The sequence below is a fragment of the Penaeus chinensis genome, chromosome 42 (genome assembly GCF_019202785.1).
Source record: "Penaeus chinensis breed Huanghai No. 1 chromosome 42, ASM1920278v2, whole genome shotgun sequence".
NCBI classification, from domain to species: Eukaryota; Metazoa; Arthropoda; class Malacostraca; order Decapoda; family Penaeidae; genus Penaeus; species Penaeus chinensis.
Window position 1 is genome coordinate 14,896,432 of NC_061860.1, and position 15,000 is coordinate 14,911,431.

General features: G+C 36.1%; 1 protein-coding gene across 1 annotated transcript in view; it reads right to left on the minus strand.

The window, feature by feature from the left end:
- The window catches only part of LOC125048046 (allatostatin-A receptor-like), a 169,382-nt gene that overhangs the window by 13,419 nt on the left and 140,963 nt on the right, over positions 1-15,000 (minus strand). Inside the window, exons 3-4 of the mRNA XM_047646672.1 lie at positions 4,883-6,143; positions 934-1,091 (exon numbers count right to left, since the gene is read on the minus strand). Coding sequence (XP_047502628.1) covers positions 934-1,091; positions 4,883-5,056 — 332 coding nt within the window. The 5' untranslated portion in view covers positions 5,057-6,143. The remainder of the gene's footprint in view (positions 1-933; positions 1,092-4,882; positions 6,144-15,000) is intronic.

Consider the following 15,000-nt stretch of genomic DNA (forward strand, 5'->3'; position numbering starts at 1 on the left):
GAAGAAATTGGGATAAGAAGAAAGAGGAGGAGAAGGGGGAGGGGGAGGGGGAGGAGGAGGAGGAGGAGGAGGAGGAGGAGGAGGAGGAGGAGGAGGAGGAGGAGGAGGAGGAAGAGGACGAGGAGAAGGAGGAGGAGGAGATGGAGGAGGAGGAGGGGGAGGAGGAGGAAGAGGACGAGGAGAAGGAGGAGGAGGAGGAGGAGGAGGAGGAGGAGGAGGAGGAAGAGGACGAGGAGAAGGAGGAGGAGGAGATGGAGGAGGAGGAGGGGGAGGAGGAGGAAGCGGACGAGGAGAAGGAGGAGGAGGAGATGGATGAGGAGGAGGAGGAGCGGGAGGACGAGGTAGGGAAGAGGAAGAGGAGGAGGGGGAGGAAGGGAAGATGAAGGAGAAAATAGAAATATGAGGATGAGGGGAAATTGGAAAAGAAGGAAGCGGAAGGGAAGTAACAAGAGAAATAACAATAATAGTCATGATAAGAAGACAAACAAATATATTATTATCAGAAAATGGGATTAGAAGGAAGACGGAATAGGAGGAGGAAGAGGAAGTAGGGAGGAGGAGAAGGAAGTCAAGAAGGAGGAAATATATAGAGATAGATGAGGATAAGGGGGAATGGAAGAAGGTGGAAGAGGAAGGGGATGGAGAGAAGGATGAAGAACAATAACATTAATCACGACAAGAACAGGAGCAAATACAGTAACATGATCAGCAACCACCATACCTGCAGCAAATACGGCCACAGGTACAATAACAACTACAACCTTAACAGCAACAACAACAAAAGCAACAACAACACCAATACCAACACCAACACCACCAACAACAATAGCAACAGCAACAGCAACAACAACAGCAACAACAACAACAACAACAACAACAGCAGCAGCAGCAACAGCAACAACAACAGCAATAACAGCATCTGCATCACCTCACCTAAAGATAAGATAATTCGTAGTGGATCTCATCTGTCTGTTGATGATGATGACGATGACGACGAGGGTGTTGCCGAACAGACCTACGAGGAAGATTATCCCGAAGATGATCGGGACGACAATGGCGACGATGAAGCCATATTCGAACAGCGTCTCGTCCTTGAGAAACGTGAAGAAAAGCGAGAAAGGAGTTAATAAGGAGGAGATAGGGAAAGGAGTGACGTGTGGGCTTAATAGCGGTCATTGCGAAGGTTGTACAAGAATAAAGGTGTGAATGAGTATGAATTATCTTCACAGCGGAAGAGATATTATTTGACTTGGTTGAATTACGTAGAAAAATAAGGTATGAATGTGTATGAATTATCTTCACAGCGAAAGAGATATCATTTGTCTTGGTTGAATTACGTAGAAAAATAAGGTATGAATGAGTATGAATTATCTTCACAGCGAAAGAGACTTGGTTGAATTACGTTGAAAAAATAAAGGTAGGAATGAGTATGAATTATCTTCACAGCGGAAGAAATATTATTTGACTTGGTTGAATTATGTAGAAAAATAAAAGTATGAATGAGTATGGATATCTTCACAGCGAAAAAACAACAACATTCTGATGGAGATATAGTCGAAACAGGTAAAAAAAATATTTTGTCCTGTGAAGATATTCATTCTCATTCGTACTTTTTCCGTGAGTGATATGGCATTGTGCCAATATGGCGATTGAGGTATTGTGTTCATAGTGATTGGATGGTTGTATAATGATTGCATGATTGTACAACATAAAAGTGACTGTATTATGCAACCTGACACCACATGTAATGTATCATAAAAAAATTATATTCGTATCGCAATAATGGTAATAATAATAATAATCATAATATTATCAATAATGGATATATAAAAGCAGCTACAACAATAATAATGATAATGGCAATAATAATAACAGTGATGATAATAACAATAGTTACCATCGTTCTTATTATTACTATTGATTGCTACAATTATGTTTTTACTTTTTTTTTTTTTTGGTATCATCACTATCATTACTGTCAAACTTATCATTACTTTTATCATTATCTTCATGTTAATCATGATTACCATTATAATCATTATTATTTTATTATTATTATTATTATTATCATTATTATTGTTATTATTATTAGTAGTAGTAGTATTACCACCATTATCATCATCATCATTATTATCATTATTATTATCATTATTATTATCACTATTATCATTACTATTATTACTATAAGTATCATCATCATCATTATCATTATAATTAGCATTATTATCATTAATATTTTCAGTATTACTATTATTATTAACATCATTATTATCATTATCATTACTACTGTTATTATTGTTATTATTATCATTATAATAATAATAATTAACATTATGATTATTATCATCATCATTATTATTATTATCGTTATTATGATTATTACTATTATTATTATTATCGTTATTAACCTTATCATTATCATTACTATTATTGTCATTAATGCTATTATCATTGTTATCATCGTCATTGTTATTATCATTATGATTATTACTCTTATTATTATTAGTATTATTATCATTATTATTATCATAGTTATCATTTTTATTATTATTATCATTATTATTATTATTATTATTATTATTATTATTATTATTATTATTATTATTATTATTATTATTATCATTATCATTATCCTCCTTATTGTTAGTATTATTATAGTTATTATTATCATTATTATTATTGTATCACAATCTTTATTATTATTATCATTATTATTTTTTTTTATTATTGTTATTATTACCATTACCATCATTATTATTATTATTATCATTTTAATAATTATTATTATCATCATTATCATCATTATTATTATCATTATTATTATAATCAAAATTATTACTATTACTATCAATGAATAATTATAACCTTTACTAATATCATCCTCATCATCCTCATCATCATTTGTTGCCATTTTATACCATTGTTATTATTAGTAGTAGTAATAGTAATAGTGGTAGGTAGCAATAGTAATTGTAGTAATTCAATTTGTATTGATGGTGATGAGGAAAATAACAGTAATGATTGTAATGATAATAATAATAATGATAGCAATAGTATTATTAATAATAATAATAATAATAATAATAATAATAATAATATTGATAATGATAATGATAATAATAACAATAATAATAATAATGATGATAATAATAATGATAACAACAGTAATAATAATAAATACAAATAGAATGATAATAACAGTAATAATGATAATGATAATGATTATAATAATGATAATAACAGTATTAACAATAATGATAATGATGATACTAAAAATTATAACAGTAATAATAATGATGATAAGGATAATGATAATAATAATAATGATAATGATAATAATAATAATGATAATGATAATATCAATAATGATAATAATGAGAAGGATAATAATAACAATAATAATGATAATAATAATGGTAATGATAATAATAATAATAATAATAATAACATTTATAACAATAATGATAATAATAATAATAATAATAATAATAATAATAATAATTTTAATAATAATGATAATAATAATGATAATAATGATAATAATAGTAATAGTAATGATATTAAAAAAAATGATAATAAAGCCAATTATAATAATTATAATGATAATAATAGTAATAGTTATAATGATAATGATAATGATTATAATAATAGTAATAATAATGATAATAATTATAACAATAATTATAATACTAATACTAATAATACTACTAATAATAACAGTCCGACTAATACTACAAATAATACGATTTTTTTTACTACTAATGATAATAATGATGATAATAATAGTAATACTAATAATTGCAAAAATAATCATAATGCTGATAATGATAATGGTAAGATTAACAATAATAATGATAATAATAAAGATAATGGTAATGCTACTACTAATTTTAATGATGATATTATTAGTAAGAATAATAATAATCCGTGCCATGCCCACTGTGAGTTTACTTGTTTAATTGTTTTTACACATAGATAGCTACACTTACTAAGTCACCAATGAGCCAGTTACGAGTATTGCCTATCTCGCCTGTTTACCCTTTTCTTTGATTTACGAAAATATTTTACGTTATCTTATTTTGCTATTACTATTGTTTATAACATTAGTGTAATTATAATGTTTATAATAAAAATAACACCATCGATGTTCATAGCACTAGTAAAAAATACATTTCCCCGCCAATTCAAGGAAAGGTGAAATCAGGTCAGGCAGAGCCATCTATGTGTAGAGACATTTCACCAAAAAAATATAAAAAATGAGCACAGCATTTTCCCCGTTTTTAGTTCATTTTCCCCTGCGGCATTGGGTTAATCAATGTTGAGCTAAAGTTACAGTGTTAGTATAAAAACATATTGGCGTTGACGATGGTGACACATAAATGGCGATAATTATGATGGTAGATGATATAAAGTGAAAAAGAAAAGAAGAAGACAAAGAAAAAGAAAAAGAAAATTAAGAAGAAGAAGAAGAAGAAGAAATAGTAATAATAATCATAATAATCATAATTGCAATGATAATTGCAATAAAGCAGATGATGGCATAAGAAAGGAAAAACAAAAACAGTAATTCAAAAAAGAAAAGACGAAGTCGAAGAATAAGAGAAGAGGAAGAAGAAGAAAAAGAAAAGAAAAAGACGACGACGAAGAAGAAGACGACGCAGAAGAAGAAGAAGAAGAAGAAGAAGAAGACGAAGACGAAGAAGAAGAAAAAGACGAAGAAGAAGAAGGAGAAGAAGACGAAGAAGAAGAAAAAGACGAAGAAGACGAAGGAGAAGAAGAAGAAGACGAAGAAGACGAAGAAGAAGAAGAAGAAAAAAAGCAAACGAAGAAGAAGAAGTAGAAGAAATACACAAGTCCAATATTTTCGCATAATCAAACCCACCTCCAGAGTCTTGTTGTTGCAAAGTGGAAGGTTCGTAAAATTGGACTGGTTGCAGAGGATGTAATTGGGCAAGAAATCCAGGAAAGGATCGATTCCTGTATTATCCTCCAGATCTTCCATCCCAGCCTCCCTGTTGGCCTCCATCTCGAAGTCCATCTCGTCTGCCTCACTCATCTTGATGCTGCTTGAGGATGATGCTGGGAAGTGCGTGGCTGATGCTGTGCTCGCTGGTCTCTCGTCTCGTTATCTATTTATCTATTTTCTAACTATATGTATATTTTTTTTCTATTGGTTTGTTCTGTCTTTTTTTCTTTCTGTGTTTTTTTTTCTTTGTTTTAGAGTTTGGTTTATTTTCTTACCTTTATATTTGTTTTTGTTTGTTTATTTTTCCGAGGGGGAAGGAGGTCTTTTTGTTTTTGTTTTGTTTTTGTTTTTTTGGCTCCTTTTCTGTTTTATAGGGATTTGCATGCGTGAGAATCCGTATGGTTAAGTGAGGCTCAAAGCATTTTTTTTCTCTTCTTTTTCAACCACACAAACAAACTAATGGCGTCTTGGATGAACTAAAGATGAAAACAGCCGTCTGTTGTTTCTGTACATGTTATTATTGCAAGGAAGGGATGCCAACCAAAACCAGTGCCTAAGAAATGGCCATTGATCTAACTGAAAACAAGGCAAGTATATATAAAAAAAAAACTGAAAATTAAGAAACAAGAAAGAAAAAGATCTTACAGACACCAGAGCACTTAAAGAAAAGAAGAAAAACACACTCCCGATTCCCTTGTGTCGTGTCTCTTGTACAACGTAAAGATCTACAAAGAAATATCAAAAGGTGTTTTCTTCTTTTTTGTCTTCAAGTAGTATTTTCATGAGCCATTATAACCACAGACAAACTGGGATTGGCGATACGGTGTTCATGAAGACTTTTTTCTTCTTCTTGGACACCATCGACATATAGTGTTCAAAGTATTTATGTTTCAGGAAATATCACAGCCGATCACAGATATTATGCCTCCATGCACCCACTCCTTCCGTTAGACCAGTGAACTGTCCATCCACCAAATCAGAAACGAAGAGAACACAAATGCAAGGTTTCTAAAGCAAAACATAGTTCTGTACATTGTCCAAAAGGAAACCATATGTTACGTTACACACACCACATAAAGATTATTTTGACTAGACTGCTGTTTTGAGGCAAAATCAGGTGCTTGATTGCGTGTCTGAAGGCAGGTAGGTGAGCGTCTCCCTCGCTGAAGGCCAGAACCTGAAAGGAAACAAACGGGGACATTATTTTAGCAACTGGACTCCTGACAAAGAAATGTTAAAATGTAAGAAGAAAGAATATTAAAATGGAAAAGAATATGTTAAAACGGGCAAAGACGTTGAATTGTAAAGAAAATTGTCACAACATCTAAAAATCAACGTCCAAGAGTATACAAAAAATACCAACATTCAAAAAGATACTTAACGTAACGTGAAAAGCAGAAAGACAAGGAAAGGAACTGTTCGAACCTATGAATATAATACATAAACACATACATTTTCTACGGAATCATCTTATAGACCTTCCTCATCTGTACTTATGCACCATTTCACCGAGTGAGTGTTTACGCGAGAAGCCATAAAATTGTTATGAGCCCCAACGACACTTCTAAAATCTACGACGACAGATTCTTGTCACCCGTGATATTTTTTCTCCCAAAAGTGTCGTTCCTGTCATCGCTAAAGGTAATAAATGGAAAGTGCTCTCGATAAAAAAGACAGAAAGAAGCATTAAATGTAAAAAAAATAAAGAAAAAAAAATCTAGGTCGAAATGATATAAAATGGAAGAGTGAGAGGGGGGAGGGGGAAGAGGGAGAGGGATAGAGAGAGAGGGGGGGGGGGTGAGAGAAAGAGAGAAAGACAGACACAGACGCGGAGAAAAATATAGAGACCGAAATATATTAAGATAATAAGATAAGATAATAACAATAAACACAGACAAAAAGAGGAAGAGACTGATATATAAGATACGAAACAAAATAGACTGACAGAGAGAAAGAGAAAGAGACCGAGATATAAGATACAAAACAAAATAGACAGACACAGAGAGAAAGAGAAAGAGACCGAGATGTAAGATAAAAACAAAAAAAAAACAAAAAACAGAAACAGAGAGAAAGAGAAAGTGACCGAGATATAAGATGCAAAACAAAATAGAGAGACTGAGAGAAAGAGAAATGTAAGATAAAAACGAAATGCAAAACAGAAACAGAGAGAAAGAGAAAGAAGCCGAGCTATCAGATATAAAAAAAAAGAAAAAAACTTCCCCATCGATTCCTACACACCCTTCTTCCCCCTTTCCCCCGAGGACGAGGGCGGAGAAAAAGGATTGATGAGGTAACGTGCTGAGGAAAAGCCTGGCTCGGTTGTTTGTGCGCGTGGAAGCTCAGGCGTTAGTTTAAAGAAGCGCGTCTCGATCCACGTGGACTGCTTTCGGTTTATTTATATAAATTTTTTATTCATTATCATTATTTTTGGGGGAGAAGGAAGAAAGTGTGTGTGTGTATATATAAACATTTACATATGTGTGTATGTGTCTGCGTATGTTCTTGTATATATATATATATATATATATATATATATATATATATGCATATGTATGTCTTATCAAAAACGAAGAAGCAACTGCACACAAGACCCGACCGCCTCCGCTTCCCTCGCGGAGCGGGCGAGGCCACGCTCATGATTTTTCATGTTTATTTGCCTCCCAGTCCGTTCGTGTCTAACTTTCTACATTCATCTATACGTGCTCTTTCTCCTTTCCTTTTTTTCTCTCTCTTTCTCCCTCTTCCCGTATACATACATAAATACATTCGTACATACATACGTTCTCTCTCTCACACACACACACACACACACACACACACACACACACACACACATACACACACACACACACACACACACACACACACACACACACACATATACATGGATAGATAGATAGATGGACACACACACACACACAAACACATACATATGTATATACATAGATATGTGTATATATATGTATATGTGTGTGTGCATTCAATCAGGCAAGGGTGACACTGCCATATAACTTCCCAATAGTGAATTGAGAGAAAGGCCTATGTTCTGCAGTGGAATGAATGGCTGTTAAAAAAAGAACAAAAAATTATATATATGTGTATTTGTGTGTGTGTGTGTGTGGATGTGTGTGTATATATGTGTGCGTGGCTATACATATGTATATGTGTATATAAATGTAAATATATATATATGCAAATATATACATACATACATACATACATTTATGTATATATGTATATATATATATATATATATATATATATATATATATAATACATATATATATATATATATATATATATATATATATATATATATATATATATATATATATATACATGTCTATATTTATCTATATCTCTCTATCTATATCTGTATGCCTGTCAGTCTATCTATCCATCTATCTGTCTATCTATATCTATCTCTCTCTCTCTCTCTCTCTCTCTCTCTCTCTCTCTCTCTCTCTCTCTCTCTATATATATATATATATATATATATATATATATATATATATATACTTGTCTGTCTGTCTTTCTGTCATATTACTGATTTTTAATCTGATTAAATTTTATGTACTGCTTGTAACTATACATATGTATGTGTGTCTGTATGCATGTGTGTGTGTGCATGTGCGTGTGTCTACGTCTACGAGTAAGTGTATATTTGTAGATATGTATGTGTATGTAGTAGAAATATACACGTTTCCCCTATAGCTTCATAGAAGGCTTCCAGAGCTCAAGGCAATTTCCCTGAACCCCCGAAGCAGCCAGGCCTCCGGTCAATCAAGCACTCCCTCCCTCAACCCCCCCCCCCCCTCTCCTCCCTCCTCCCGCCTCCCCCTCCTCTCTCCATCCTCCTCCTCCTCCCCTCCTCCCAGTCCTCCCCCTCCTCTATCCTCTCCTACCTCCCTCTCCTCCCCCTCCCCTGTCCATTCCTACTCCTCCTGCCCCTTCTCCCCATTCTCTCCCCCCTCCTCCTCTCTCTCCCCCTGTCCTCTCCTCCTCCCTCTCATCCCCATCCTCTTCCCTCCCCCCCCCCCTCTCCCTTCTCCTCCCTCCTCCTCCTTCTCCTCCTTATCCCCCTTCCCTCCCCTCTTCCCTCTCATCCCCCCCTGATCCCCCTCCTCCTCCTTCCCCTCTCTCCTCTCCTCCCCATCCTCCTCCCTCCCCCCCTCTCCCCTCTTTTCCCCATCCTCCTCCCTTCCTCCCCTTTCCCCTCTCTTCCCTATCTTCCTCCCTACCCCCTGTCCCCTCTCCTCCCCATCCTCCTCATTTCCCCCCACCCCCCTCACTTGCCCCTCCCCTATCCATTCCTACTCCTCCCACCCTCTTCTATCCCCCAACCATCCACCCTATCCCCAACTCGATCTTCATCAGCACCTCTTTTCCTCCATCGTTCATTCATTTCAATTTCACTCCCCATTCTCTCCCCCCCACCCACCCACCCCCCACCCATCCCGCTTCTCGTCTATTCCTATTCCACTATACCCCTTCCCCTCTTCCCCCCCTCTCGTCCGTCCTTATTTCCCTTTTCCCCTCTCCCCCTCTTCCCTCCCCTCTCCCCCTCTCTCTCCTCTTCTTCTCCCCTCGTTCGTCTCTTTTGCCTCTCACCCCCTTCCCCTCTTCTCATCTCTCTTCCACCATAACCCCCACCTCCTATCCTCCTCTTGCCCCCCCCCCCCCCTTCCCTATCCTTATCCTTATCACCCCCCCCCCCTCCTTTTTTCGGAAGCCTTCTATCTAGCAACCAACTCTATAAATTGCAACGTAATGCAAGTCTACTCTAACATAACCTCTCTTCTCATTCCCTTATTTCGTTTCCTTGTTTAAATATTTCCGTCTCTCTTCTTTTCCTCTTTCTCTTCTTTCATTTTCATCAGTTGTCTTTTTTTTCTTTTTTTCACTTTCTTTTTTTCTTTTCTTCACTTTCTTTTTTTTCTCACTTTGATTCAATAGTTTCCGTTATGTGTCTCCTTCCTTCCACCTTTTATTTTTGCTCTCTCTCCTTTCCCTCTTTTCTTAATATTTCTTCTTCTCTTTTTGCCTTCCATTCTTCTCCTTTTCATTCCTTCTTGTCTTACATTTCTTTCATTTTCTTCCCTTTTTATATTAAATACTTCTCCCTTCCTTCTCTCCCTCTCTCTTCTCTTCCTTTCTCTTCCTTCTTTATGTCCCTTCCCTCTCTTCCCCCCTTACCTGCCTTTCCTCCCTCCCTATTCCACCATCTTTCCTCTTTTCCTTCCCTCCCTCCCTTCCCCTTGTTCCCTACCTTTCCCTTCCCTCCATTTCCCTCCCACCCTTCCCTCCCTCCTTCCTTGCTTTTCTTCCCTCCCTACTCCACCTGCTCTTATCTTTCCCTCCTTCCCTCCTCCCCCATCCCTCCCTTCCCTTCCTCCCATCCCTCCCTCCACCTCCCTTCCCTCCCATCCCTCCCTTCCCTCCCATCCCTCCATCGTTCGACCTCAACCGTCGCCTCCTATGCGCCCTACGAATCAATAACCCCCCCTCCCCCTCCCCCCGACGTGGCGACGTGCTCAAGGAGGGCCTCTCCCTCCTTCCTCCCTCCTCCCTCCCTCCCTCCTCCCTCCTTCCTCGCTCCTCCTCCTCCCACTCCACCCAGATTAAAGGATAAGCTACAAGAGGAGGAGGTTTCTCGCTCGGAAACCCTGGCTTGCCTTTTACAAAATGCTTATTTTGTAAGGTAAGGGGGGGGGGTTAAGGTAAGGTGAGCGAGGTAAGCCGAGGCGATGGTAGGGGAGGGAAAGGGAAGGCGAAGGTAGGGGAGGGAAAGGCAAGGCGATGGTAGGGGAGGGTAAGGCAAGGCGATGGTAGGGGAGGGAAAGGCAAGGCGAAGGTAGGGGAAGGTAAGGCAAGGCGATGGTAGGGGAGGGTAAGGCAAGGTGATGGTAGGGGAGGGAAAGGCAAGGCGATGGTAGGGGAGGGAAAGGCGAGGCGATGGTAGGGGAAGGTAAGGCAAGGCGATGGTAGGGGAGGGTAAGGCAAGGTGATGGTAGGGGAGGGCAAGGGAAGGCGAAGGTAGGGGAGGGTAAGGCAAGGTGATGGTAGGGGAAGGTAAGGCAAGGCGATGGTAGGGGAGGGCAAGGGAAGGCAATTAAGGGGAGGGAAAGAAGGGAGAGGAGGTAAAGCTTATTAGGGCAAGGCAAGGCATGGTAAGGCAAGGCACGCGAGGCAAGGCGTAGCAAGGATAAGTGACACGGCAAAGGATAATCCAATAAAGCAAGGAGAAGGAAAGCCATTTAATGGAGGGGCAAGAAAGGATTAGATGAGGCAAGTCAAGCTAAGAGAATGTATATATATATATATATATATATATATATATATATATATATATATGTGTGTGTGTGTGTGTGTGTGTGTGTGTGTGTGTGTGTGTGTGTGTGTGTGTGTATATATTTATACCTTCACTTAGTAGCCTTTTTTATGTATAGAACGAATGTCCCAGAAAATGAATGAGAGCGGAGGAGAAAAGGTTGGGACAAATAAACAAAAAGAAAGGGAAAAATACGTACGCTAAAAATGGGGGGAAATGAAAATACGAAGCAATAAGAAGGAAAGGGAAGATTAAAGGGAAAGTGAAGGTATAAATATACACACACACACACACACACACACACACACACACACACACACACACATATATATATATATATATATATATATATATATATATATATATATATATATATGTATATATATACACATATATATACATATATATATAAACACACACATACACACACACCCACACACACACACACACACACATATATATATATATGTATGTATGTATATATATATATATATATATATATATATATATATATATATATATATATGTATATGTATATATATATATATGTATATATATATATATATATATGAATAAATATATATATAGATAAGTATATATATATATATATATATATATGTATGTATGTATGTATATGTAGTTTTTTGTCTATTTATATTGATAATTATAACAATATACACATGTGCACGAATAGCAGCAAAACCATCATTGTAAACGATCATGGGCTTCTTTCTCACTACGACGACATAGATTGTCAATACTTTTATGAAGATAATGATAATCAAATAAGGTATAATTGTTTTATCGTACCTCCTTCATGGTCCCTTTTCTCATTAATGAGGCATAATGTACATGCCTGCCATACCATCAGCCATCCAGGCCTTAAGGGGAAGGCGGAGCAGGGTAAGGCAGGACATATTCTTAGATAATCATGGTGGATTATGGTTAACGTTGCTTGTAAGGAGACATATAATATCTTGTCTTGGTTATTAATACTGCTTTGTAAGGATAAGATAGCTATTATGTATATATTCAATTGCATTGTATATAAGGGCATCACAGATTCCATGAGGCATTATTTTCTACAGATTAAAAAAAACATTTATAATTTTTCCATGTATATTATTGTATATAATCACTTCCATTCAGATTGTATAGAGTGGAATAGTTTCTAAGAGTACGAGTTTCATTTAATATTCATTCATCCATTATAGACCGTGTTATTTGCATAAAGATTAAGTATTCTTTGGAATGTGTTTTTCTTTCTTTCTTTTTTTTTTTTATTAACGCAAAGCTGCTTAGAAGAAGATCTGTTCTATTAATTATTTTCGCAGTGTATTTTTCTTTCACTCTGTTAGCAACAATGATCATGTTGTTAATAATGAGGGCAGCAGGTAAGGTAGTTATAGCAACTGAAATAATAATATTGATGAGGATAAGAATTACGATAATATTGATAGTTATGATAATTATAATGATAGTTATAATAATTATAATGATAGTTATGATAATTATAATGATAGTTATGATAATGACGATAATGATAATAATGATAATACGAAGAATAATGATAAAGAAGATAATAATGAGGATAATAATAATAATAATAGTTACTGCTGTTATTGTTATAATTATATTGATAATATTAGTAATAACAATAATAATGATAGCAATAGAAAAAATAAAAGTTATAATGATGATGAAAATAATAATGGTGATAATAATAATAATAATAATGATAGTAATAATAATAATAATAATTATATTAATGATGATAATGATGATGATAATGATAACGATATTGCAAATAATTAATGATAAAAAGACTCTACCAACCCACCTCTCTCTCTGCTTTTAACAAGAGGAGAAAAACACACACACAAAAATATCCGTCTCCTCGATTTTACACCCCCTCCCCCTCCCCCCCCCCACACTTCCATCTCCTCTTCCACAATCTCACAAGAAAAGGAAAATTATTAAAACAAATAAATAAATAAAAAACTAATTCATACTTGTCTATTAGATTAAAAATTTGGATAAATGATAAAATTAACCAGAAGCAGTTAATAATAGTGCAGGATTAGTGTGAATTAGTAAAAAAAAAGAAAACAAAAATAGGAAAGGAATAAAGTTCGGATGAAATATCGTTAAAGTGAGAAGATATGAGATGGGATTTTATCTTGTTGTCTGCTCGTATTATGAAAGTGTTTGGTTGTATGTCTGTGTATGTCTGTGTGTGTGTGTGTGTGTGTGTGTGTGTGTGTGTACTTGTGTGTCTGTGTGTGTGTGTGTATTTATTAACATGTGTGTCTGTGTATGTGCGTATGTGTGTGTATTTCTGTACATGTGTGTGATTGTTTATGCACGATGTGTATTTCTGTATCTGCATAAGAATGTGTATATGTGAGGGTACGTTGTATATGATATAAATAACACTCTCATGTTTTATGTATAGTACATTTAAGTATCTACAACATAAGACAGAAAGGAATGAAGACTCCATCAACCACTTTAGTGTATCAGTGATATATGGCCGGCCACTAGCGGATATGCCCATATATACCTAGGCCTATACGTTAGACCTACCGTATGTATGTGAAGGAGCGTGTTCTTGTGCACTTATGATCTACACGGATTCTTTCTTCTGTTAATCTATTTTTTTATGACAATGCGGATGTTCCAGTAGCCTTTTTTATGTATAGAACGAATGTCCCAGAAAATGAATGAGAGCGGAGGAGAAAAGGTTGGGACAAATAAACAAAAAGAAAGGGAAAAATACGTACGCTAAGAATGGGGGAAAATGAAAATACGAAGCAATAAGAAGGAAAGGGAAGATTAAAGGGAAAGTGAAGGTATAAATAGAGAGGGAATAACAAATAAACAGATGTGAAAGAGAATATGACGAGGTAAGAGGTATAGAGAAAATAAAAAATAAAACGATAAAGAAAGAAAGGAGTAAGAAGAAGAAAATGAAGAGGAAGAAAAGATGAACACGAAAAAATGAGGAATAAAAAGAAGAATGATAATAAGGAGACGTAGAGGAAATGGAAAATAAAAATAAAAAGAAGAAGACATACAATAATAAAACAAATAACAAATACAAGAGAAGACAACTAGAAGATTGGAAAAAAAAGGAAAAAGCCAAAGAAAAAAAGAGCGAAAGAAGACATAGACAAAAAAAAGAACAGGAGAAAAAAGATAAAAAAAAAAAAAAACTGTGAAGAATTAGAATAAGGAAACGAAGAAGAAGGAAGAGAAATGGTGAAAAGAAAACACATTTCGATTCACTTCCGCGATGCAGACAACCTATCGACGTCCATTGGGGGATGGGTAGTGGGGGGGGGGGGGGTAAGAGAAGGATGGGGAGGATGGAGAAGGGGGGAGGATGAGGCAGGGTTAGGGGGGGGGGAGAGGAAGCAGGGGGAGGGGGGAGATAAGAGGAGAGAGGAATGGGATGTGGGGATAAAGGGGGGGGGGGGATAAGAGCTGGGGGGTAAGATAAGAGGAGAAGAGAGAAAGGAGGGAAGAGAGAGAAATGAGGGAAGATGGGGGAGGGGGAGGCAAAGAGGTAGGGAGGAGGGGGGAGGTGGAGACGAAAGGGAAAGAGGAAGGGAAGTGGGGGGGGGGGTGATAAAATGAGAGAAGGAAGAAAGGAGAAGGGGAGGGGATAAGGACAATAGGATAAGGAGAGGAAGAGAGATGA